At 41.2% G+C, this 24382-nt stretch overlaps 2 protein-coding genes and 1 long non-coding RNA gene across 3 annotated transcripts; 1 reads left to right on the top strand and 2 right to left on the bottom strand.

Annotated features, from left to right (window-relative positions):
• Positions 1-18: 18 nt before the first annotated feature.
• On the top strand, positions 19-1297 carry LOC128920180 (uncharacterized). Its single transcript, XR_008470294.1, has 2 exons — positions 19-159; positions 630-1297. It is a non-coding gene; the product is annotated as an uncharacterized LOC128920180 (long non-coding RNA).
• Positions 1039-19884, bottom strand: LOC105218342 (protein purity of essence). The gene is made up of 15 exons (XM_011193881.3): positions 19729-19884; positions 19444-19538; positions 18898-18974; positions 18115-18483; positions 15913-18058; positions 15336-15842; positions 13777-15266; positions 9100-13712; positions 8833-9037; positions 8040-8747; positions 6306-7972; positions 5761-6240; positions 3198-5265; positions 1521-3117; positions 1039-1303 (listed from the first exon to the last, which is right to left on the bottom strand). The coding sequence occupies exons 1-15, from the start codon at positions 19821-19823 to the stop codon at positions 1224-1226; spliced, it is 16197 nt and encodes a 5398-aa protein (XP_011192183.2). The 5' UTR covers positions 19824-19884; the 3' UTR covers positions 1039-1223.
• Positions 19885-20365: 481 nt separating this feature from the next.
• Positions 20366-21723, bottom strand: LOC105218341 (cytochrome b-c1 complex subunit Rieske, mitochondrial). Its single transcript, XM_011193880.3, has 3 exons — positions 21486-21723; positions 20786-21165; positions 20366-20727 (listed from the first exon to the last, which is right to left on the bottom strand). The coding sequence occupies exons 1-3, from the start codon at positions 21574-21576 to the stop codon at positions 20509-20511; spliced, it is 690 nt and encodes a 229-aa protein (XP_011192182.1). The 5' UTR covers positions 21577-21723; the 3' UTR covers positions 20366-20508.
• Positions 21724-24382: the final 2659 nt, after the last annotated feature.

Here is a 24382-nt window from a genome sequence, read left to right as displayed (position 1 = left end):
TAGTAAAATCAACTGAACTGAATACCGATCAAATATAGAGAACAGTCTTCTTCTTAGCGAAAGTACATTCACAATAGTAATGACTAATAAAACATTGGCGCATACAGGAGGGTACGAAGAAATTCGGGGAAAAGAGGTTAACGTCCTCTTTATGAGAATGTGAAATCAAACAAATAATAATTTTTTATTTTATAATTTTATTTGTTTTTTTTTATTACTTTTATATTTTATTCCTTTTTTTATTTTACTATTTTTTTATATTTTATTGTTTTTTTAATTTTATTTTTTATTATTATTTTATTATAATTTTTGATTTTGTTCTTTTTTATTTTTATATTTCATAATTTTTTTATTTTACTATTTTTTATTATTTTATTGTTTTTTTATTTTTATTTATATTTCTATTTTTTTTATATTTTATTATTTATTTTATTTTATAATTTTTATTTTTTTATTATAATTTTTTATTTTGTTTTATTTTTTTTTCTATTGCATTATTCTTTCTATATTTTATCCTTCCTGTTATTTTATTATTATTTTTTATTTTATTTTATTATTATTATTTTATTTTATTATTTTTTTACTATTTTTTTATTCTAATTTTGTTTTATTTTATTATTTTAAATAAGTAAATATGTCATTTTGAAGTCAGACGCTAGTTGCCAAAGCTGTTTGGAGGAAGGCGAAGAGGAATCATCCAAGCACTTCTTCCATCAATGTCCAGCATTCACCAGACTTAACATATCTTCGGCGATCCCAGCGAAGTGACTGGACATTAGCCGACTTAAGAGCTTTATTACATAGTCCTAGCGTTTTTTCGCATCATAAGAGTCTTAGTGATCCGTTAGTAGTTTTCCGGGTGTCACAATGGACAGTCGAATCTGTCTAAGTGAGATTCTCTGCATCTGCGGAGATCTACCCCTTAACCTAACCTAACTTAACATAAATATAACATTTTAAATAACATCTGAAGAACCCAAAGCGAAGTAAAGATTAACAGCCTAATAATTGAATTATATTTATAAATAAAACACAAGATTTATTAAGTATGGAACGCTAAGATTTATTGAGATTAAATTTGCAATAAACATTCAGTAACATTGTGTATGATGAACGCATTTTAAGCAAATTATTGAATTCAGTGCTACAATGCTATGCCTTGCAATAGATAATTAGAAGCATATTGGTTAATAAATTTATTGTGTAAGTATATTCTCATTAATTCAAGCGGTCGAAGTTGTGGGCAGTGAAGCCAAAACCTCATCAATAAAGCCGTCGGGATTTTCAATCAAATGCAGCAGACCTGAAAGAAATATAATTTATCAATATTTTAAGCACATTAAACATATATATTTAATATAATATAAGAGAGAAATAATAAAGGAAGGAGTTGAGCACTACTTATTCCATAAGGAGAGGATTGTGACTAACTCAATAAGATGAATGTATAGGAAATGAGAATTACCATTCTCAATCTTTGTTCATATGCTCAACGTATAATTGTAATTCATTTCACTTACCAGCTACATCGCAGAATTCACCGAAAGATGTGCACGGTAGATATTCATCGGTGAAAGTTTGCAAAATCGTATCGGTTGACTTTAGCATAGCTTCGTCATTCTTACGTATATAATCGAATAGTGAAATTGACCAGTCCTCCTCTTTCGGTGTGCTGACCGTTTTGAAGAGAACGCTATAAATCAAATCGATCAGTGCCCACATCATCAAAAACGGACGATAAACGCTATAATCCTTGGTCTGGCGATCACTCTGCGAAAGCAATGCTTTGCATAAAACAGACGGTGAGACGTGACGCGCTTGTGCCACAGCTATCAAACGTTTCAGGTGCGCCAACTTGTGTTTATTCCAAGTTTCATGACTGTGTAATGCCAACGAAATGGTCAACATATACAGCGGCCCCTCGACCTCATAACCACATTCTAACCACTTGTCGGTTGGCGCGGCGGTCAAGTATGCAATCAGCGTTTTGCAATCACGTGCTGCTGAGCGAGAGGACAATAATAAGTATACTGCATAGAAGAGTAAATAGGGCACAAAGTGCATATTCGATTGTGGACCACCACCGCCGGCGTCATCGTGGAAACTACGTTCCCATGCGAAGCGCATCAATAACATTTTGAGATCGTGTATACTGCTGGGGAAGGAAATGTCACAACGTTGTGTGCTCTCCTGCATGTAACTGCTGTGACGCGTCATGCATGCCGAGAAAGCGGCCTCGGACACGTCAGGGCCCCAAAGTGGCAACAAACCATTGCAGCGTGTATTGGCATTTTGCAAACTAGCACGTTCCCATTCATCGCGACCACGTGCCAAACGTATAGCCGATGTGTGACAGTCTACGTGCACCACATTGAAGTGTGTCACAGTGGTGTAACCGATAGTCTTGCGTGATTTCAATTCAAATTCTTCCACATTGCAGCGTTTCGTAAACGTATAGATTCCAAGTACTTTGGCCGGCTGGCAGGCATAACCCTCACGGCATATGAAACAGGTGAGACCAGTTTCATCACGTAATTTTTCAATCTTTTGTAGTATCGAGCCCTTGGCGGTCACTTGACCTTTCTCATTGGTGCGCATGCCAAGTGCGTCCAGCTGTTTTTCACGTGTAGCCATTGCCAAGCGTTTCTTTTCGGCGCGTGTGAAATCGCGTACTTCCTGCACACGTGTGGCAGTCGCTTCATCAGTGCACAAAGCCTCTAGTAGATTTTCAGCCAAACTACCGACATGCTCATCGCTGGATACTTGCTCGAGACGATGTATGATTGGTATAATATCTTTGCTGATAGCCAATTGGGTAGCCTCATGCTTGCTAGCGAGACCAGTGAGGAAACGCAGTATGTACTTAAGACTGGGACGCGAAATGAACTCTTTCAATTCATCCGAGTCTGTGCGCAGTAGTGTTGGTTTAACGCAGGGTGCATGATTTGTAATGTAGGCGATGGCACGTTCGACAATACCCAAACCAACTATATAGTCTTTCAGTGTGCCACCAATGCAATTGTGCTCTATTTGGTTGGTCAATACGCAGAATAGTTCCATCTTGAATTCCTCCTCGGGTGTGCGTTCGCTATCAAAGTGGTTGAAATCGAGAATTTCCTGCAATGAAGTATGGATCAATATAATGAAATAATAATAATAAAATTTAAAATTTCGAATTTTTTTTCTCACGAACTCACCTTAAAGTTCTCGCACAGCAATGCCATTTTCACCTCATTGCCATAAACTAGCGCCGCTAGCACACGTATAAGATGACGCAATACCGATGGATTGTTGCGTACATTCGCGCAGTCGGTGCATGAAATCAATGCCGATACATACTCGGGTCCGCCAAAAGTTAATGAGAATTGCAAAAACGAGTCTAATGTATCATTAGCCGCCTTCGAAAGTATGGTCTCCATTATTTCCAGCAATTGTTCGGTCACTGACGATTGTATAGAATCGTTCTCCGATTGTAGACACATTTGCAATACCTTAAGCAGCGTGTTGATCGCACCCAATTCCGGTTGACACAACACTTCTTGACAACGGCGCACTTTTACACAAATAAGGAACAATTTCAGCAGCACTTGTATCAGCTCACGCGTTCGTGATATGTTCTGTAAACTGCCAATACGATCGAGCATCACCTTGAGCCCATTACAATCGGCTAATACATTCGCCATGCGATAGAGTTGTTCCGTATCCACTTCTTCTTGACTCTTATTATTCAGTGTCTCAACAAACTCCTCAGTGGCATCGCCCAATAGACCGCGCATGCGATACACAATACGCATAGCGTCACGTTCACCGCCCTCTGCTAACCACACCTTTTTGTAGACATCCTTAACGGGTAGATCCAAACTGATGATTTTATTATTAACCAAGAGCTCCATGCCATTATCATCCTCCAGCAGCGCTATCAACTCACAATCAGTGCAAATTTTATTTTTCACATCGCGCATTAATGGACCCAGTCCCACCTCAGTTGAGGGATATGGATTGCCCAACATGCGTCCTTGTAAGAAATCTTCTTGCTGTGGATCCTTCTCGAGTGTCATAAAGAATTCACTTTCATCATTCTCTTCCGGATGTATGATGGAGTAGAGTCGTTCAAAGATAAATACCGGTGTCTTAATATCATTCATACGCGTCTTCTCAACGGTATCGATTAGAATTTCCATAAATGCGCGCGTTTCCTCCTCGGTACCGCTAGTCATTTCCTCCAACATTTCCAGCAGTTTCTCTTGTGCATCGTCGATTAGACGCGTACGTTGCACAACCAATTTGCGCAGCGATAAGTAACCCTCTAGTACCGGTCCCAGTAGACGTGTCTTGTACGCCTGGCGTATGGTAGAGCTCTCAAGGAAAAGCGATAGTAATTCTACAAATTGACGTAACGCATAACCTTGTGATAAGTCCGACGATAGGGTGGTCTCTTCCAGCCGATGTATTTTAACAATTTCTGCCGTTAGCAATTGCGAGACCTCTACAAGTACACCTTTCAATGCTAAATATTGACGCCACGGTGTGTCGGAGGCGAGCGCACGGTACAGCGCCAAAAATTCTGCGCTTGCTTCACCTGCCTCACCCACATACTTAAGAAAGCCGGTCAACAAGTTCAGTATCTCACGTTTGCGTTCATGTGTACGACTCAACGAAGTGATGAGTGAGCAGGCCAATTGACGACCGAAACGTGAATTAGTATTGAATAGAATGGGCTGTAACCAATTTGCATTCAGCACTAGTGGTGCATTGATACGTTCTTTATTTAGTACACGATTACGCCAGCGACGTCCATACTTCTCAGACAAATAGAATTCTCGCACTAATTGTCGTTTCTTCTTTGCTGAATCTGTCGGCTCGGTTGCGGGCATTGCGACATTGATGCTATTCGTACCAGTATTTTGTTCGACCACCGATTGTAGCATTGCGGCCAACATACGGTCCTCGGGGAGTATGGATGAGGCGGCGGTGGCAGCAGCAGTAGCTGCAGCATTTCCTCCGGCGCTTGTAAAGCCTTTGTTGCGTGTCTTTGCTGCAGTGTTGGCTGGCATGCGTGTTTTCCAGGCTTCGTATGAGTGCTGTTGGTCACCACTTAACCACTTGTTGAAGTTGACCGTAAGGCCGTCAATACTGGTGATCGTAGATAATTGTGATGGGCTTAAATCGCGATTTATTTTACTTGTCGGTATTGTAGGACAAATGAGGGCTTGCATTATTCTCAAACATGGTTGAATTACAGAGACAGCGGGTCCACGTGGCGCGCTATAATAAGGAATAATGATTTAGTTCAATGTTTTATAATTATATAGTTTATTTATTACTTTCGATAACTTCTTAAAACGTAAAATTTACACAAAAATCAAAATTTTTTGGCGAGAAGTGATGTGATGGATCAAGAAAGTGCGTAAAAAACTATCGTAGCTCGGAAGCATCCAAGACTAAGTTTATCGGTCCCACGTCAGTCCGTCCTACGTAACCGGAATGATACGGGTTTTTATGGGACTAAAGACTTCACGTCAGCGGACCTACTTAACCCGAATGGTACCGGATTTTTATGGGACTAAAGACTTCACGTCAGTCGGACCTACGTAACCGGATTTATATGCGATCAAAGACTATCAACTCGGCAGCATTCCTCAAAAGTGTTTGGGAAATGTTTTCTGCCGCTACAATAACACCGAGCTTCCAGAAGTGACGAATGACCACGTAAAATCGAAGATTAAAACTTATTAATAATAAATGGTAAAATAAACTCACCGACATGTGACAAGGAACAGCTCGAATACCACTTTCAATTTATTCTCCCAGCAAAAATCGTCCTGTGCAATCAGCACCTCAAGCAAAACCATCTCATGGTGTATGGCTGCATCCAAATTGGCTAAAGGTATGGCGCCCAATAGTGCGGTTTTCACACGTTCAGTAATCAAATCCAACAAACTCATGCACGCGAATTGATTATTCTTGGTCAGCAGAACCAGTAAATTACGCACTTCATCTTGTATTTGTGGTGTGCCACGACGGAGATTATGTTGAGCTAGCTCTTCGACCAAACCTTGTGAATACAAACCTATGCGACAATCATAGTTGGAGGCCATAGCACGTAATAGGGTGAGACATTGCTCGGTCGAGGCTAATGCGCAGCCGTAACAACGGTTGATGGCATAATTTTCACGCATATCCATATTCTGAGAATTGTGCGTTTGATCTTGCTGACTGCGATCGTAAGCGACCAATTCACTGTAGAGATATGCAAAACTTGTTTAATAAAAAATAACGGTTTTAAATAAATTATTTTTACGCACCTGCGACATGCTTTCACCTTCTGCACTATTTTACTCAACTCTTCAAATGAACTACGCGATTCCACGCAGTACTTTTGCGCCAAAAGCTGTATGATTTTGTTCACTTGCGAAGTGCTATGCACCGTGCCAAGGTTGTCATCCACCAGCCGATCGGAGCAGCGATGTTCGGCTACCTTTTGTATAAGTAATTCGAGCATTTGTTTGTTGGTTTGCAATTGACGATAAATGCGATCGGCACGCTCCAATGAAGAATGTATGATTTGCACTGTTTTAGCGCGATCCTCTGCCGATTCGATGGGGTCAACGGCGCAGCAGACACGTCCATATATGCTAAAATCAAATTTGGCATATTTGCAGAAGCCACATGAATGACAGAGGAAGGGATCCTTTTCGTCGTAATTGATGGCACGACACTTGTGACATTGGAATACATTTTCACCACAATTGGCACACACACCTGGATAGGCGGGTACAGCGGCACTGCAGCGTGGACATTGCAAATTCTCACTGGAACCTGTGACGGTCTCGTAGAAATCAGCATATTCTATCATCAAATTGCAAGCGGTTATGGGTAGCGGAAAATCGATTTTCACCTCAGTTTGACCCGATTGCAGTGGTACTGAGCGCGCCTTATGCCACATTGCCGGACGATTCTTTAGCTCCACTACAGCTTGTACCGTACGGTTATTGTAGTAAATATTGATGGTACGCACCATTTTGGTACGTTTCAAATCAGCTATGCGTACAACCATTTTGGAAATCGTATGACTTTGTACCAATTTCACGATCATTGTTGTCGTGGTGAATTTCGAATCTGATTTGATTGATGGTAATTTGATGTTAGCCATCGCTACTTCTGGGTTATTGCATACAAGACATGGTTCTGATTCTAAATAATAGCCGTTCATTTGCAGTATTTGCTCAAGTGTGGTGTAAATTGGTGCATTCGGATGTTTCGAAAGTAAGTCGTTCTGTTGACGTAATACCTCAACCGCTTTCTCGGTGTACTCTGGCAGCTTGTCAACGATTGACTTGGTGCTGAGCGTCAAATAGCCAAGTATGTCCACAAATTGTGCGGTACGTCTGCCGAAAGCCGGTACCAAGGGCCACATGTTCCACAAAATACTTATTAATTTCTCCTTCTGACGGTCATTGGAGTTCTCATAAATGGCGAATATCAATGAGTGCGCTTGCCAACGTATCGATGTGATGTTAGTCTCCAGTAGGAATATGCGCACGAATTTATTCAACAGAGTATCTGAAACAAAACGGAATATCTGATGCACGAATGTGCTGCAATGTGCTGGATCAAATTTGGAATCGAATGAAATTTCGATGTCTTCGGATTTATCACGTTCAGCACGCAATTTTGATGATGTGCCTGGCGTTTGTTGTTGTTGTTGCTGCTGCTGTTGTTTGACGGCCTGTGTGTTATTGCAAAGCGCCGCTTGTAGCAATTGCAGCAGTATCGGTGAAACACCGTCGTCGAGTTGATAGCAAGCGATCTCAATCAAGACGGGTATAACATCTTCATGTATGAGACAGAACTTTTGCCAATTGCCTGTGCGTATCTGGCTGATCTCCTGACATGTGCGCAAATGTTCGGTGAGGTCGACGAGTGAGTCGTAGCTAAGGATCGGTATAGATTGATTTGAAAGCACTAAATTCTGAAAGAATATAATTAAATGTTCGTATAATATTTTTTTTCGAATAAACAACAACAACAATATATACCTTTGTATTAAATAGGCTGCAGATCTCCTTAACAAAATTGAAGTGCACATCGAGTGAGTGTCCATCGCGGAACATGCGGAATTTCTCTTTGTTGCCACAAATGTACATCAGCAATTTGCGTACTTGTCGCCGCAGCAATGCATTCAAATTCAACATCATATATTCGCACAGCGTGTAGGTCATGTTCTCACAGTAGTTGTGATACCAATCGTAGGGACCGGGATGTGTGGCCGAAAGCCGTAAGATTTGATATGGTAAACGCACCGAAATCTCGGTTAGTAAAGCATCATACGAATCGAAAATATCGGGATAATTTTTTAAGTAGTTGTGTGGTATTAGCATTGAAATATCTGGTTTAGCGCCATGGCGTATCGGTTTGAGTAGATTCGTTTTGGTTGATGTAGTTGCGGCGCCAGCATTTGGCGTACCAACAACAGCAACAACTGCGTTGTTACCATTTGCACTTTGTTCGGTAGATACACGTTTCCAGTGTTCGAGGAGGGATTCCATTACCACCAATGAGAATGTAAATGCACCGTTATTGCTAAGTATACTAGCAGTGGTGCTGGCTACAAACGATGCATTATCCTTGAATTGATGTGGTGGAGATGTAGTACCTGCTTGCTTGGATTTAGTTTTTCCCATTAGGACGCCGAAGAGACAGAGTAGCACAAGTCGTACTTCGTTCTTAGCGTTACGATCCTTCATCTGTTGGAAGAAAATAAACACATAAGCGAATAAGTGTTAAGATATATCGTACTTTTAAACGCTTTCGAGAGAATTAACTGCCCACCTTGAAAGTATTCGAAATTGAGTCCATTTCGACATAGTCCACAAGCGCTGATAAAAGTTCATTCAACACCTTTTGGTCGCGTTCGTTATTACCGTTCAGATCGGTTGTTAGCATCAGTATTACTTGTATCAATGGTATAGCTTGAACACCATTGCAGCTATCGAAAGTTTGTATATTGAGGATGATATTCTCCAAAATTGAAATTCTATTTGAAATGCATAAGAAATTGAAATGGTTGAAAAACTTGAAGAAATGTTAGAAATTCACCTCAAATCGTGCAACTTGGCTAGATTTTCATCCTCGGATACCAGCTCTTCGTTCGGTACGCTTGTAACGGCGGCTGCCGCTGCGCTAGTGCTTGCCACTGGTTCATCTGTGCCGCCTACTGCACCAGCATTTGTGTTCGATTTGTTTGGTATATTTATGTTGGATGGTGCATTTGCAGAACGCGGTGGCGAAGCGTTAGCTTGATCGCCATAAGTGCTGCTACGTCCAGATGTGCCACCAATACTCTCTACACCGCTACCACCACTTTCCGAGCCACCACTACCGGCTGGTTCAGCCGGTGATGTACGTAATGTGGAACCATCGGTGGCCACATTGGAGCCTTCATCATCGGAGCCACCAGCTGAGACACTTGCTGCATTCGCTGCCATACCAATATTATTGCCTTCAAGTGCTTGCAAATTATGTAAGTTGCCGGCATTACGCATGCCCTGTAGATTTGCCAAACCCTGTTGCAATGATTGCAAACCTTCACCGTCATGTTGTTGCAAACTGAGTGCAATCGCTAAATCCATAATTGCTTCATCGTCGGCATCCTGTTGTAGACCTAAAAGTTGTGGGAAGCCGCCACCCATAAAGGCTTCCAGATTTAAAAGCTGATGCCCCGCATCATGTGCCAGTGGATCTATTGCACTGGCATCCACAAATTCAGCGCTATTACTACGACCCACTGCAGCAGCGGATGGACCACCAATAGCAGCTGCAGCCGCTTCCAAAACTTCTTCAGCGGCCACTTCAGCTGCGCCGGTAACTGCCAGCGATGTTAGATTCGTTGAAGTAATTGTGCCAGTGGTATTAGAGGGTGTTGGTGTCGAGCACACTGGCGGCGTTACAATCGCCACTTTGCGACGTTTTAAACGTGGATTTAGCAATAATATAATGGCTTCCTTGGCACTATGACTTATAACGCTGGATTCGTTCTTCAGCAGGTCTATGAAGTACTTTGTCATGCGTTCCACTTGATCGGCATCGGAGAGTGCAAATGCATGCATTATTTCTACTAAGCAGTGGACAATAGTTTCGGTATGACTAAGACCGCGTCGCACGATCGATGTCGGCTCGTCTACATTTGGTGTGATTTGATATAACTTTTCTACGAACTGTAGTATGTCTTGCACGAGTTCGATTTTATTCTCCAGACAAATCTTGGTAAGTGATTGCGGGCGTGACATGGCAATACTGCGTACCAACAGGACTAGACGATAGAAGGCCTCTGGATCCACATCGCGCACCGTTTCAGGTGAATTTAATTTGAGCTTTAACGCCTGCAATTCGGTATTCACATACTGAATAACCTCATTGTCTTTGTAAGAATGATAAGCGTTGCGATTACCGAATAATGTGGCTAAAACATAACGCGATTGCGCTTGCACTTGATTTGGTGTGGGTAATAGCAGCAATGAGGTTGCTGTTTTGATAGCCTCTTGTTTCATAGTTGCCGCTACATTACTACCGCCAAGCAAATTCAGTGAATAGTCCAGCACTTCCAATAGATTTGTGACCATTTTATCTAAATTATTTATAGAAGTGAAGCCCTCACCAAAGTTTGCAGCAGAGAGTTGTCCATTGAAGTTAGCGGTGGTGCTGCCAGCGGTGCCCGCTACAACGTTACCAGCTGTATCATCGCTGTCATCTGGCCAGCCAACTAAATCTTTTGATTTGCCATACACCTCAATGCTATCCAGCATACTGACATTCTCGGCATCCTGTGATTTGCCGAAGATAACTTTCAAACATTTATCGGATTGCAGTATCTCTTCACGTGTCAACGGTATATCGAACCAGCGTGCACGACGTACAACCGTGGGTATTGTGCGTCCCAGCACCGTTACGGTTTGCGGCGCACGTAATGCGTCCTGTGTGCCCAACAGCACGCGTATACCAACAATTACTGTATTCGGATCGTTGTTGTATACTTCAAGCGTAAAGCCAGTGGGCTTAGTTGAAGCTACAAACATGCCAGTTGAGAAGAGACGAGTTTTGAGTTTTTGCTTATTGTAAATTTGTAGCAGATCATTGCCGCCGAACTCCACGTCAGATAGCATCGTGCAATGTTCGAAGAAATCAATCGGAAATATGGGTGCGCCATTAGGACCGATCGTTTTTTGTTGATTTGTCGTTTTGCGTTTCGATTTTTTGTTAGAATTACATTTTGCGGATAATGTTGAAGAGTACAATTGATTGCCAAATGGTTGGACTTGTGGTGATAACCAGAAACTGGTGTTCTCCGGCTGAGCGGTGAAAATGCGCAAACTACCGTCTTCACACAAGAGTATGAGTGTGGTTTTCTCTACACCGGCTACTGTATGACGTATGGCCACCATATCCATAATACGTGATTTCGATGACTGCGCTTTGATTTCCTGCATTAGTATGCGTTCTGGTGTGAACATGAATATGACCGGATTGTTAGAGGTGTGCATCATAGAGCAAATTAAACCGGGATGTCCAGTTATTTCGGTCCATTGGCACAATGGCTGTGGCGGTCCTTTAGACGAGTTCTTGGATGCCGGTGCCGTCTGTAGGTGTGTTATGCTCTTGACACCCTTATTGACATCGGTAAGCGGCGCCATGAAACTGCGTCCCACCGAATAACTGAAGAACAGCAGTTGCAGTGTGTGGGAATAATAAATTGACACACCACCGCCGCCAACTTGGCCGCTTACATCTTTGATGTGTGGATGATTGAGTTCCAAAGTATTGGTTACATAGAAATCACCATGCTTAGCTAAGCTCTGATCGTCCAATTTTTGGTAGTAAATGTAGCCAGAGGAGGCTATGATCAGCATGTAATATACGCCATCTTGATAAACGAATGTGCAGTCGCGTATTTTGCCAATCGCGACAAGGAAATAGTATTTTGGACTGTAAGAATCTTCAGAAAGTTCGTAGATTTTGACATAATCTGCAGTGACAAGCGCCAACATAGTCTGCGAACCGGGCAACCAATTGGCTTTCTTAATAAAGTTGCCATTCTCTAGCTGCGGTGTCAAGACAATGTGTTCATTGGTGGCGCCACTGTTAGAGAATGTTAGTATGTGACATTCCTTCAAACCACAAACGGCTAAACAGTCCTCATTCGCCGGATTGGCTGTTAGCGAGAGTACTGTGCACGGTATAGGCGCTGACGAGAGTTGTGTGAGTGTAAGTTTACGTTTAGCAGCATCGGCTTGCTTTAGTAATGCCGATAATTGTAGAATTGTTACTTTTCCTTTTTCGTGAGACACCGCCAAATGCTGACGTTTGCCATGCGGTGAGGAGAGACAACACAATGCCACACGTCGCACTAGACCAGATGAAAGCAATTGCTTTATAGTCTGACCCTGATCGCCCGAGTAGCTCATGCGTACATTTTCGAATGCGCCCTCCTGTGAACCCAGTGTGGGCACCATCAATTGATCGGTGATTTGGAAAGTCTGTTCGGGCGCATGTAAACGTTCTAACGCAGTCTTTGCGCGCTTGTGACAACCAACGATGGAGAATAGTGCGCAGTTTTCACGTATCGATGGCAGCAACACATCCAAGAAGTCGAGTATGCAATACACGATTACATTCCATTGTTCGCTATTTTGGAAAACTTCACGATTTGAGCCCAACCACTTCATTAGCAAAGTAATGCGCTCGTTGGGCACTTCCGTGCGTTGTGCGTATGTAGCGATTTGTGTAGGTGGTGTTTGTGCGCGTTTCTTGCTATTCAACGCGTTCAAATTACTGGCATACGCGCTCTGGCTGTAGTCAATTAGTTGACGACTGTCTGCACCGGTGCCGGCACCACCACCACTCGAGGACACACGTCTACTGAGCGCTTGACAAGAGCCATCCTCCTTAGCGCCACAATCACAAAAGAAGTTACCATACTTAGCGTAGCTAACGTCATGCCCTTTGTGGCACACACGTGCGCATACTGAGCACACGCCTACCGTGTTCACCATGTTGCAAGTGTGGCAATGATACCAGTGTTGATTCATGAATTCTTTTTGTGTTTGCGAAAATGTACAGAGCTTGTTGTTGAGACTATCTTCATCGGAATCCTCGACAAATGAGTCATCCTCTTCCATGCCCAAATCATCGATAAGCTCCTCCAAATCGGTTTGCATATCATCATCCCATGATGGTGTCAAGCTTTTACTACCCTTATAGCCAAGACTCTGCAACAATTCGCTAAGGTATTTAAGCAGTGCATTGATGTTCTCAAGCGTAACGGCTGGTACTAACGATGTGATGTTCTTGGGATTTATAGCACGTTCTTGCACTTGGAATTTAATCACTTCAAGCCAAGCTATGGTAGCTTTGTAGAGTATGGCGTGTCCACAATCTTGTGTTTTATCGGCGAGTATAATCATGACTTGTAGCATATCGGCAAAATCAGATGCCTCTTGTGGTGGTGCAATCAAGGACTGTCCCAGTTGGATTAGCGATTGGAAGAATATCTTGCCAACACCTGCTGGAGATTTGCTACTGTGTGTAATGTATTTCACAACGCTTAATAAAAGCGCGCCGTTGCGTTCGCAGCCTTCTGCATCTTGAGATGTTTCATCCGATTGATTTGTCACATAACTGTTGCCGACATTTTGCCAAAGATTAAAGGTCTCAGCCTACAAAATAAAATACAAACAGCTATTGAGCTCATATTTTCGAAATTACTAATTGTACTATTACCTGTATAGTGGGTGCGCAAGCTATTGCGCCATCATCTTCCGTCTCCATAGCTTCTGCGTCCAATCCGGACGATTGCGCCAATTGATCCGTTATGCTGGGTATCGCTGAAACAGTAGCCATATTTGTTGGTGTTTGTGCATTACTTGACGGTGTGCTTGAGGGTTGTATGCTAGCAAGCACTTTGTCCACGGTATCGGAACCGCCAGTTGCGCAACTGGGACCATAAATAATATGACTCAACCAATCTTTTATATATGGGACATGATAATACGACAATTCGTTGAAGCATTTGAGTAAATCCTCCATTGGAAAGTTGCAATCGGCTTGTTCGGCCAATTGAAATAGTTTCTCGACGAATTGCAAAAGCTTCTTGGCATAACAAACCGACATTGTAGTGCCTGTGAAGGATAACAGCAGCTCAACGATGCTACCCGCTTTATTCACATAGAAGAAATTATGCATTGCTTTGACACCAGTGGGTTTCTCAAGCATTTGTGTTATGGTCTTTAGTACGGCGAAAAGCATTACCTCGCTGTAGATCACCTTACTCGTGTTTGCCTGTGATTGACGTAATTCACGCGCAAATTCTAAAAGTATCTTGTAACAGTGTCTCAATGTGTACTCGTATACAAGCAGCTGTTGTGCTTCGTTACTGCTATCATGTCCAGTCATCAGTGTGTGCATGCATTTTTCACCTTTCTCATACACATACTCCGTACGCACATCCAACATGGTCGATATAAGCATGGATTTCAATTCGTTTTCTATATCCAAACCGACATTTGTACCACCAGTGGTGGGCGCAACATCAACATTGCAATATGGCAGCAGTAAATCAACTAGACTCAATATGGACTTCATACAGTGTTTCAGTGAGTTCAATAACGAATAGTTATTGTAGCGTGTTAGCTCAGCAATATGCGCTTCAATCACCGCTAAGGTGTACTCCTCTACCGGATAGTTGGGTTTGGTGAATATAGTACCGTCCGAGACGCGTAAGCACTTCGGCCATTCGACATTGATGATATCTTTATCCTGATTCGGCAACAATTTTATGAATGTTGCTTTCAGTTCCGTTGTAAGTGGATTTTTCGAGCTCACAATCGGCACGATAAGATTCAAGACATTAACGGGCGTAGCGTCTGTAAGTTGTAATGTCATTTTGCTGCGCACAGTTTCAGAAACGATCTTATAGGTTTCAATTAATAGCAATAGTAGATCACGACTGGTTTGCGAACGTTCTTGTAGCAAGGTAGATGGTGAATCAGATTTATTTTTTTGATCCAACGATTCCGAAGAAGAATATACATCCTGTTCGCCCGTTGTAATGGGTGAGTTGGCACTAGGCAGGCTAGGGCTGGCGCTGCCACTATTATTGCGACTGGCAGCAGCGCGTTGTAGCTTAATGCCTTCTTTAGCGGCCCAAGCAGCAGCTTGCATATGCGCCACAACAGCATCGAGTAGTATGATATGCGATAAGCGTGGGTTTACTAGAGAGAGAGAGAGAGTACAAGAATGAGCATAATCTACTTGATATATGTAAAACTAAGTAAACTCACCTCTATCGACGGCATTGTTAAATGATTCCACGCCCAGTAATGTCTGTTTCAAGCTGAAACTAATATCGCTGACACGATCACTGACATTTGACCAAAGCGTTTCAGCAAACTGTGTGTACATGCCTTGCTTGATTAGACTGTTCACAATCAAATAATGCGATGTAGACATAGGACAGCGTATAGACCAAAGCAACGAGTGCAAATTTGGCACTTTATCCTCGAGTAGCGATTCAACGTGTACGGTGGAAGGTGGCAAGCCAAGTAGTAATTTCCAACAAATACTGAAACAATATTGCATAGCGCACAAAGTGTGTGAGGTGACCTTACTTTGTGACATGTCAGTCACGGAAAGTATATCAATTAAAGCATCGACTAAAAGTGGATATTTCAATTTGTCAGGCGTGCATAGTATGAAATTCCATGCCAGGCCATCAAGTTTGAATTCCTGTTGTGTTGTAGTAGCAGCTGGATCGACCACAGTAAGTGAATAAAATGTGGGACGTATGTCTACAACGAATATAAAAATGTTTTATTAGTTAAGAGTATGTAATATATTTATAAGCAATAACAGTTTTACTTGAAAGATAGTCCGACGATGACTTGCGGAATTTCTCTTCAATATCCTTGCGGCAGAAAGATGTCAGTTTGGTTTTGCTATTAAGCAAATCGGAAACTTTTTGATTCTCATGCATTGTTGTTATGCTGAATAAATTCCAGCGCACTTGATCGAGCAGTTCGGGTGGCGCATTATATAGATGTTTCATCAAATACTCAAGGAAGAGTAGCAAACGTGATAGCAATATTATTTGACTATTGCGTACAGGCTTATCTGGCGAAATGCCGCGACAAACTTCAGCGCAACGTGTCACTGCACCTGCTGTTAGCAACAATATCATTTTCTTTTGCATTAAGTTCAATGAATGGAAAAGAAATAGCAGCAGTTGCGCATGCTCCATATTAAGGTCCTCATAGTCAACATCAGATGCGGTACTTGCAACCGAAGTGCAACAAACACCTTCGACAAGTGTATTGATCAAACGATGCCATACTGAGAGGCATGCGGCCTCTTTTTCTTGTGTTGGCTTCAACAATAGAATTTGCACCAAGACTGATAGCGTGCTTGGATATACCTGCAACGGCCAAGCATTGGTATCTGTTGACCATGGCGAAATCGAGAGATGTTGTAGTAAATTTGATTGCAACGATTCGCTTAGCAATGAAGCTGATATTAAGTTGTGCAAATAGCGTCCAACCGCACCTGAAAAACGTATCATGGCAGCTTGCCATTTGGCACAGGTGGATGCCTCAGCCTCACCACGTGCTGTATCACGATCGAGATCTTTCAGTATATTCGCTAATAGTAACATTTGTTGGTCGCTCAAGCCAGCTTTCACATAGCGATGCAAATAGGCATGTTTGTTTGCGAAAAATTGTTCCATGAAACAAAATATTTGTCCGGCCAAATCTAAATATTCATGTGGCTCATCAACAGCTGGCACTAGATTAGACTTTTGCGTTTCATTACTACGCTCTTGCGCCTGCGCATTTGCCGAGTCATCATTTCCCTCGGGTGATAGCGTTTCCTTGAACCAATGACCCAAATAACTTTCGCTATCATCTTCCTCAGAATTATCCGAGCACGAAAGTGTGTCATTGAAGTATGTTGTTGAATCCGAGTAGCTGATGGCTTCACATTCGGTGCGATCTTTGGCGTTTGCGCGTTTAAGTGCGCACGCTTTACGATAAGCCACTGTAGCGAGAAAAGTGAAGAGTTGATGCAGTGTGGCGGTGTTGAGTACACGTATCAAACGCTGCAGTGATGTGTAGTTTTCCAATATATCGAAACTTGCTGGTTCTGGTAAATTCTGATTGGTGTTATTAACACCGATATCGTTACAAGTGGATTCAATTTTCAAATCTTCAACTAGTTCACTCAGCAATTTAATGCAATGATTGGCTATTGCGGCATTTAGTACACCGAAGCCCTGTTGTACTTTGAAGAGATTAACACGTGCTGTTGGTGTGGATGGTGTATCTGGTGGACGTTGTGTAGCGCCAACTGGAGTTTTAGATTTCGCGGCATCATCAAGTTGCTGTGCTGCCGATTTACTACTGGCACTACCGCTGCCAGAGGCACCAAGAGCACCTTGTATGCCACTAACCAATAACCAAGCGCCAAAACACAAGTGGTTCTGATATATATGTGAACGAGCAGATCTTTTGAAGACGTTGCCTATAATAGTGTAAATTTCCAATGCTTTATCAACAATAAAACGTGATTGCTCTTCGGTTTCATCAGCTTCTTTGGATTGTGCGCCACTACCACCTCCAGATGATTGCTGGCTCTTTTGTGAGGACGATGAGCTGGACATGCTGAGCACGCTACTCGCAATCGAAGTTAATACAGCACAGTAGAGTGCAGAAATAGCGCAATTGGATAGTTTTGTAATACGACTAGGTGAAAGCGGTTGCATGACGGGCAATGACAAAGCTTGCCATAGAATAGAAATGTCCGTTACCATGTGGGAAAGTGTATTCTTTATTTGTGTAGCATCGGATTGTGTTAATGGCAAATACAATGGTTTTGTATTGATTGCCGCAATGGTTTCTTGGTACTTTGCACGGTAACGTGCCAAAATGGGTAACGAAATACACACATCTAGTATAACATCGGCACCATTTAATGATTGCAAATATGCAACATTCGCCACGGTGAAAATATCCTAAAATAAAGCTAATTAGATACCAAACTGAATATGATTTTTAATTAACGACTTACGGCACAATCTGTGATCTCATCACTTAGTGGTGACCATGTAATTTTTCCAGCCTCCAGTGGTGCAGTTAACTGTTGAAATATAACCGTTGATAAATCAGAACGCGAACGTTTAATCTCCGACTTTGGAGACTCCTTATCACCACTTGTTACTATGCTTTTATTGGGTTCAGGATACTTTGCTCCCTTTAATACAGCGGTTACGACATTGAAATCTAATTGTAGCAATAAAGCAGTGCCACCAGAAGTGGTGGTTGTGTAACTTTTTGGTGCGGGTTGCGCTGGTATACCTTCGCAAAGGCTTTTCAAAGAGGGTAACAGCCATTTTATCTCATCTCTAAGAGATTGTGTGTAGCTGGGTTTCTTGGTTATCTTTGTTAGGGAATAAATAAAAGTGTAAAAATGTATTAAAGCCAAATTTTCTTAAAGTTAAGGTTGAATTTACGAATGATTATTGAATAATCTATACTAACCAAACTTAAAAAACTATCCACTAACTATTGGTGGGAATTGTTATAATTTAAAATTAAATGAATATACATTGTATTATAATATAAATAGGAATAGTATATATATTATATATATATTATTCATGACAATAATATTCATATAAGATAACCAATAAGAATTTTTTTTTCTATAAATCAGCTATTAGTCACCATTATAAAATGTATGAAAAACACTATCAACTACCTGCATTAAAAAAATACTTTCTTAAATTCCTAGAAATAAAATAACATATTTATATTAAATATAAAATAACGGATTTTAACAATATATACTCACTTTGCTCAATTTATGTAGTATGAAACGTATAAGCACCGCACAGGCCTCCTGTATTTGCGGCAACTGTGTTTGGCAAACTGTTTTTGTATAGAATGAAAGATGAAAAGAGAATTAGAAAAATATGCTAATGAAATCGCAATTTTAAGCACCTCCCGCCGCCCGCGTGAAACTATTCAAAATAGTAAACAGCTGCTTTGGAAAGTACAAACACACTTGTATATATATAAAAATAATACCAAGCATTTTTACCGCTAACATAAATACACAGTGAAACTGTGCTAATCCGAACATATAACAACGGGACATACCTATCAATTCAGTAATCTACAATAAAAATGTTAACTGTATCAAAAAATTATTTTATGATTTCTTGAAATTTTTTTACTAATTTTAATATTCTCATTAAAAAGTATACAAATAATATTAATTTCTTATTTAAATTAGTTAACTTTGAGATTTCATAACGCAAAACTGAAGCGAATTTACTGTAACTGAAAAAATTGTGTATGTATACCTTTTCGGTGAAAAATCGTTGTCGAGACTTACCCAGTTTGCATTGGCTCAATTTGTCTGCAGCAAGAGCTGCAAATGCCATATAAAATTGGGCATAATTACTTTCATCGTCGAAAAAATCGTTTTCACTGAAATTAGATGATAATAAATATGTTTAAAATGTAAGAAAACCTATTTCACAGGTGATGAAAAATTTTTCCGATCGGCCGCCATCTTTGATTTGCGAGTGAATTGCAAATTTTCTTATTACGCACCGAATTGACGATCGTTAATTACGATTAAATAAAAGCTTATAAATCAGTTATCTATATTATTTACCATCTTGTTATGGCTTTAACCACATTAACTATATCTGCTTTGGTTAAGGAACCATAACGGCTCGCTATGAGCGGTTTTATAAAGCTCCAATCCATCCTGAAATTTCACAAAGACTGAATTGTCATTTATCGAATGACATATGACTTTGTTTTTGCCGTTTTTCCAATTCATTTTCGTAATATCATTCACAATAGGTATGACTGTTGCCACACAGTACAAATTGTTTTTATTTTGAAAATAAAATGAAGACGTTTTATAAATCTTGATTTTTGGTTGATGCTGTTGTTGTAGTGGCTAAAACATTACCCATATAATTTTGAGGAATGCTGCCGATTGGACAGTCCTTCGTCGGATAAAAACTCGGGTCCTTTTCGGTTAGATAGAACTGCCACAATATTATTATTTGTTCAGTTAGACTCAAATAATACCACATTCTAGGTCCCGGGTTAGATCCCAGCATAGTGCCACAAAGAAAACCTTCCAAGCTTATTTTGTGAAACCATAGCAAAATCTTTCATCTCACTATTTTGTAGAATAACATCAAATGATACAATACAGACTTGTAGTTTTTGCTTTTCTTCAAAAAACTTGGCTTTCTGTCTATTAAAGTAATGCTAAAATAATAAATGTAATAGTATTTGCTTTTAGTGAAGATAATATTATATGTAATTAATCATACATATCGTCGAATCACATTTTGCCTCACTGCTTTTATTGAGTTCTAAATTATGTTTACACTTTCCACTTCGATTTTTTCTATTTAACTAAGTTGCAACATGCTTAACCAACGACCAAGGTGCCGTCATCGGGGAATACATGAGCGGGTACTTCCAAATTCAATGGGGCTGGTCCCTTGCGAATACGGCCGGAGGCATCATAGTGAGAACCATGGCAAGGGCAGTAGTAACCACCAAAGTCACCAGCATTGGCAATTGGTACACAACCCAAATGTGTGCAGACACCGATCACAACCAACCATTCTGGTTTGATAACACGTTGCTGGAATAAAAAAAAATGTAAGTGATTGTTTTTACAATACTATTTGGTTGCAACTCACGTCATCGCCTTGGGGATCGCGCAAAGTAGACACTGCAACAGCGCGTTCGGTTTGAATTTCGCTGGCTGTGCGGTGACGAATGAACAAAGGCTTACCACGCCATTTGAATGTGACAGATTTGCCTTCTGGAATATCGCCAAGTTTGATTTCAATCTTAGCCATGGCCAATACATCAGCGGTAGCGCTCATCGAACTTACGAACGCTGTTACAAGTCCTTTAGCAGCGTAAGCACTGCCTACAGCACCGGCACCAATAAGCATGTAGGAGAATGCCTTACGACTCTCAGCGGATTCATCCTTTCGGTTGGGTGTATTCACTGACTCACGACGGTAAGGAGAGAAGTCAGGCACCTGCAAGTCAGTGTGTGCGTTCCGTTGAACTGCAAAATCAAGCTTACGTTTTTAATTTATCCACTTTGCACTTACTTATTTATATTATAGAAATTGGCTAAAAGCTGGTAGATAGTCTCCAGTTTGTTTTCAAGCACTGTTTTTAGAATGACGTTTATGCCTAACCTCAAAAAACATTACATAATGTAAGTCCTGAGGAAATAGCCATAAATCATTACTTTGGCATACAAGTGATGCAATTTAAGCTTGTTATTCAATTTTTGTTGTATGCATACACTTTCCTTTAATACACTAGATCACTTGATTGTGCAATAACTTTAAGGAAACACTGCACTGATCCCATTCTTACCTTGAGCGGATGCCACTGTTGCTGGTTTGAGCACATTGGAGACCGTCTGGCTGCCAGCGCGGAGATAAGCACGAGATACAGCGTTCATCATTTTTTTAGTTTTTATTTAAAACTCGTAGTTTTTAAAGTTCGAAATGTATTTAAAATTATCGTGGTGGCCAAATTTGTTGCGAAAAACTTCGCTGCCTACCGAAATTGCTGGTGATATCTGACAATCGACCAAAAGCAGAGAATAATAAAAAGTGAAATGTCAAAAAGTGACAAGTACGTAGATGGCGCTGGTGTTTCATAATGGTTTGGAAACTAACTAAATATAGCTAATAAAGATGCCAGATTTTATTTAATAAAGAAATTTGTAATAATACACGATGAAAAAAAATTGTAATAACTTTTATTGCAACAAAGTTAAAATCGCTATATTGGGTGACATCACACGTGAGATATAGTAAATATAGTGAGTTATAATCAAATTAAGTAAAGATATAAAAGACAAAATAAGAATGAATTATTCAATCTCTTTAACAGGTATCCGAATTGTCTCCTATTTTATAAGATCGAGGACTGCTACTTCGACAATGTAACCTAAATCGGTAAGTGGAAAGATTACTTGTACATCCTTGTAGCATTTTAATAATAACCACCTTTTTGCATGCCCAATATACTCCTGTAGGACCCACAGAGGGGATCTAGTTATTGATGACCAGAGTATACTGAGTTTGTGGAGGGAACACTTCTCCAGCCTGCTGGATGGCAGTGAAAGTACAACACCAGGAGATGGCGAACCCGATTCCCCAATCGACGAAGATGGAGCAGATGTTCCATTGCCCGACCGTGAAAAAATTCGAATAGCAATTACCCGCTTGAAGAACAATAAGGCGGCGGGTGCCGATGGATTACCGGCCGAGCTATTCAAATACGGCGGCGAAGAGCTGATAAGGTGCTTGCATCAGCTTCTTTGCAGAATATGGTCGGAAGAAAGCATGCCTGACGATTGGAATCTCAGTGTACTCTGCCCAATACACAAAAAGGGAGACCTCACAATTTGCGCCAATTACCGTGGGATAAGCCTCCTCAACATCGCGTATAAGGTTCTGTCGAGCGTATTATGTGAAAGACTAAAGCCCACCGTCAACAAACTGATTGGACCTTATCAGTGTGGCTTTAGACCTGGAAAATCAACAACAGACCAGATATTCACCATGCGCCAAATTTTGGAGAAGACCCGTGAAAATAGGATCGAAACACACCATCTCTTTGTCGACTTTAAAGCTGCTTTCGACAGCACGAAAAGGAGCTGCCTTTATGCCGCGATGTCTGAATTTGGTATCCCCGCAAAACTAATACGGCTGTGTAAGCTGACGTTGAGCAACACCAAAAGCTCCGTCAGGATCGGGAAGGACCTCTCCGAGCCATTCGATACCAGACGAGGTTTCAGACAAGGTGACTCACTCTCGTGTGATTTCTTTAACCTGATGCTGGAGAAAATAATACGAGCTGCAGAGCTAAATCGAGAAGGTACAATCTTCTATAAGAGTGTACAGCTACTGGCGTACGCCGATGATATCGATATCATTGGAAACAACACCCGCGCCGTGAGTTCTGCTTTCTCCAGACTGGATAAGGAAGCGAAGCGTATGGGTCTGGTGGTGAACGAGGGCAAGACGAAATATCTCCTGTCGTCAAACAAACAGTCAGCGCATTCGCGTCTTGGCTCCCACGTCACTGTTGACAGTCATAACTTTGAAGTTGTAGATAATTTCGTCTACCTGGGAACCAGCATTAACAGCAATAACAATGTCAGCCTGGAAATCCAACGCAGAATCACTCTTGCCAACAGGTGCTACTATGGACTAAGTAGGCAATTGAAAAGTAAAGTCCTCTCTCGACGAACAAAAACCAAACTCTACAAGTCTCTCATCATTCCCGTCCTACTTTACGGTGCAGAAGCGTGGACGATGTCAACATCCGATGAGACGGCACTAGGAGTTTTCGAGAGAAAGGTTTTGCGGAAGATTTATGGTCCCTTAAGAATTGGCAACGGCGAATACCGCAGACGATGGAACGATGAGCTGTATGTGTTATTCGACGACATAGACATAGTCCAGCGAATAAAAAAACAGCGGCTACGCTGGCTAGGACATGTTGTTCGAATGGATGAAAGTGCTCCAGCTCTGAAAGTATTCGACGCAGTACCCGCTGGTGGAAGCAGAGGAAGAGGGAGACCTCCACTCCGATGGAAGGACCAGGTGGAGAGGGACCTGGCTTCGCTTGGAATAACCAATTGGCGCCAAACTGCCAGGAGGAGGGATACGTGGCGCGCTGTTTTGGACTCGGCTATAACCGCGTAAGCGGTGTCTACGCCAGTCAAGAAGAAGAATATACCCGGCTCAATACGCATCTCCATTTGGGATTAGTTACAAATCATCATTTAGGATTAGTAGCATTCCCAGCAAGGAGCGTTTGCACGGAACTCCAATGGATTGAAAGAGCTTTTCATACATACATACATACACACGTTGTTTTGGTTACTCGGTCTTACGAAACTCGTAAAAGCTTTAATAAAAAATCTCTAGTAGTACTATCTAGTTATTAAGGCATGATATAACCGATGGTTGGTACAATATTAACCCTATGGATTACTGACAGTATCCAAAGAAAAGTTTGGCCAAACCGTAAATGTTATAAATTAAATATCAAGTAAACTCTTTTCTGAGATCGTAAGATTCTTATAATAATTCAGTAGATATTTCAATAAAGCCTACCTTAGAGCTCCCAGACTGCGTATAAGAAGCTTGGGGGAGGAATTAGTTATCAGAATCATAATGCAAGAAATAGGACTGTCGACGCCTAATCCTCTTAGTATGAATCTAAATAAGCTTCAAAAAAGCTTCAACTCA

The sequence above is a fragment of the Zeugodacus cucurbitae genome, chromosome 3, assembly GCF_028554725.1.
Source record: "Zeugodacus cucurbitae isolate PBARC_wt_2022May chromosome 3, idZeuCucr1.2, whole genome shotgun sequence".
Lineage (NCBI taxonomy): Eukaryota > Metazoa > Arthropoda > Insecta > Diptera > Tephritidae > Zeugodacus > Zeugodacus cucurbitae.
Note: the sequence above shows the minus strand (reverse complement) of the source record. Positions and strands in the feature narration are given on the sequence as shown.

Excerpts from the sequence above, each read along its gene's own strand:
- LOC105218342 (XM_011193881.3), bottom strand. The coding sequence starts at position 19,823 with ATGGATTGGAGCTTTATAAAACCGCTCATAGCGAGCCGTTATGGTTCC. Across the intron at positions 15,843-15,912 it reads ATCGTCGGACTATCTTTCAA|ACATACGTCCCACATTTTAT; the intron begins GTAAAACTGTTA and ends TATTCGTTGTAG. Across the intron at positions 8,748-8,832 it reads CAATTTCGAATACTTTCAAG|ATGAAGGATCGTAACGCTAA; the intron begins GTGGGCAGTTAA and ends TTCTTCCAACAG.
- LOC105218341 (XM_011193880.3), bottom strand. The coding sequence starts at position 21,576 with ATGATGAACGCTGTATCTCGTGCTTATCTCCGCGCTGGCAGCCAGACG. Across the intron at positions 21,166-21,485 it reads AACAGTGGCATCCGCTCAAG|TTCAACGGAACGCACACACT; the intron begins GTAAGAATGGGA and ends TTGATTTTGCAG. Across the intron at positions 20,728-20,785 it reads GCGATCCCCAAGGCGATGAC|CAACGTGTTATCAAACCAGA; the intron begins GTGAGTTGCAAC and ends TTTTTATTCCAG.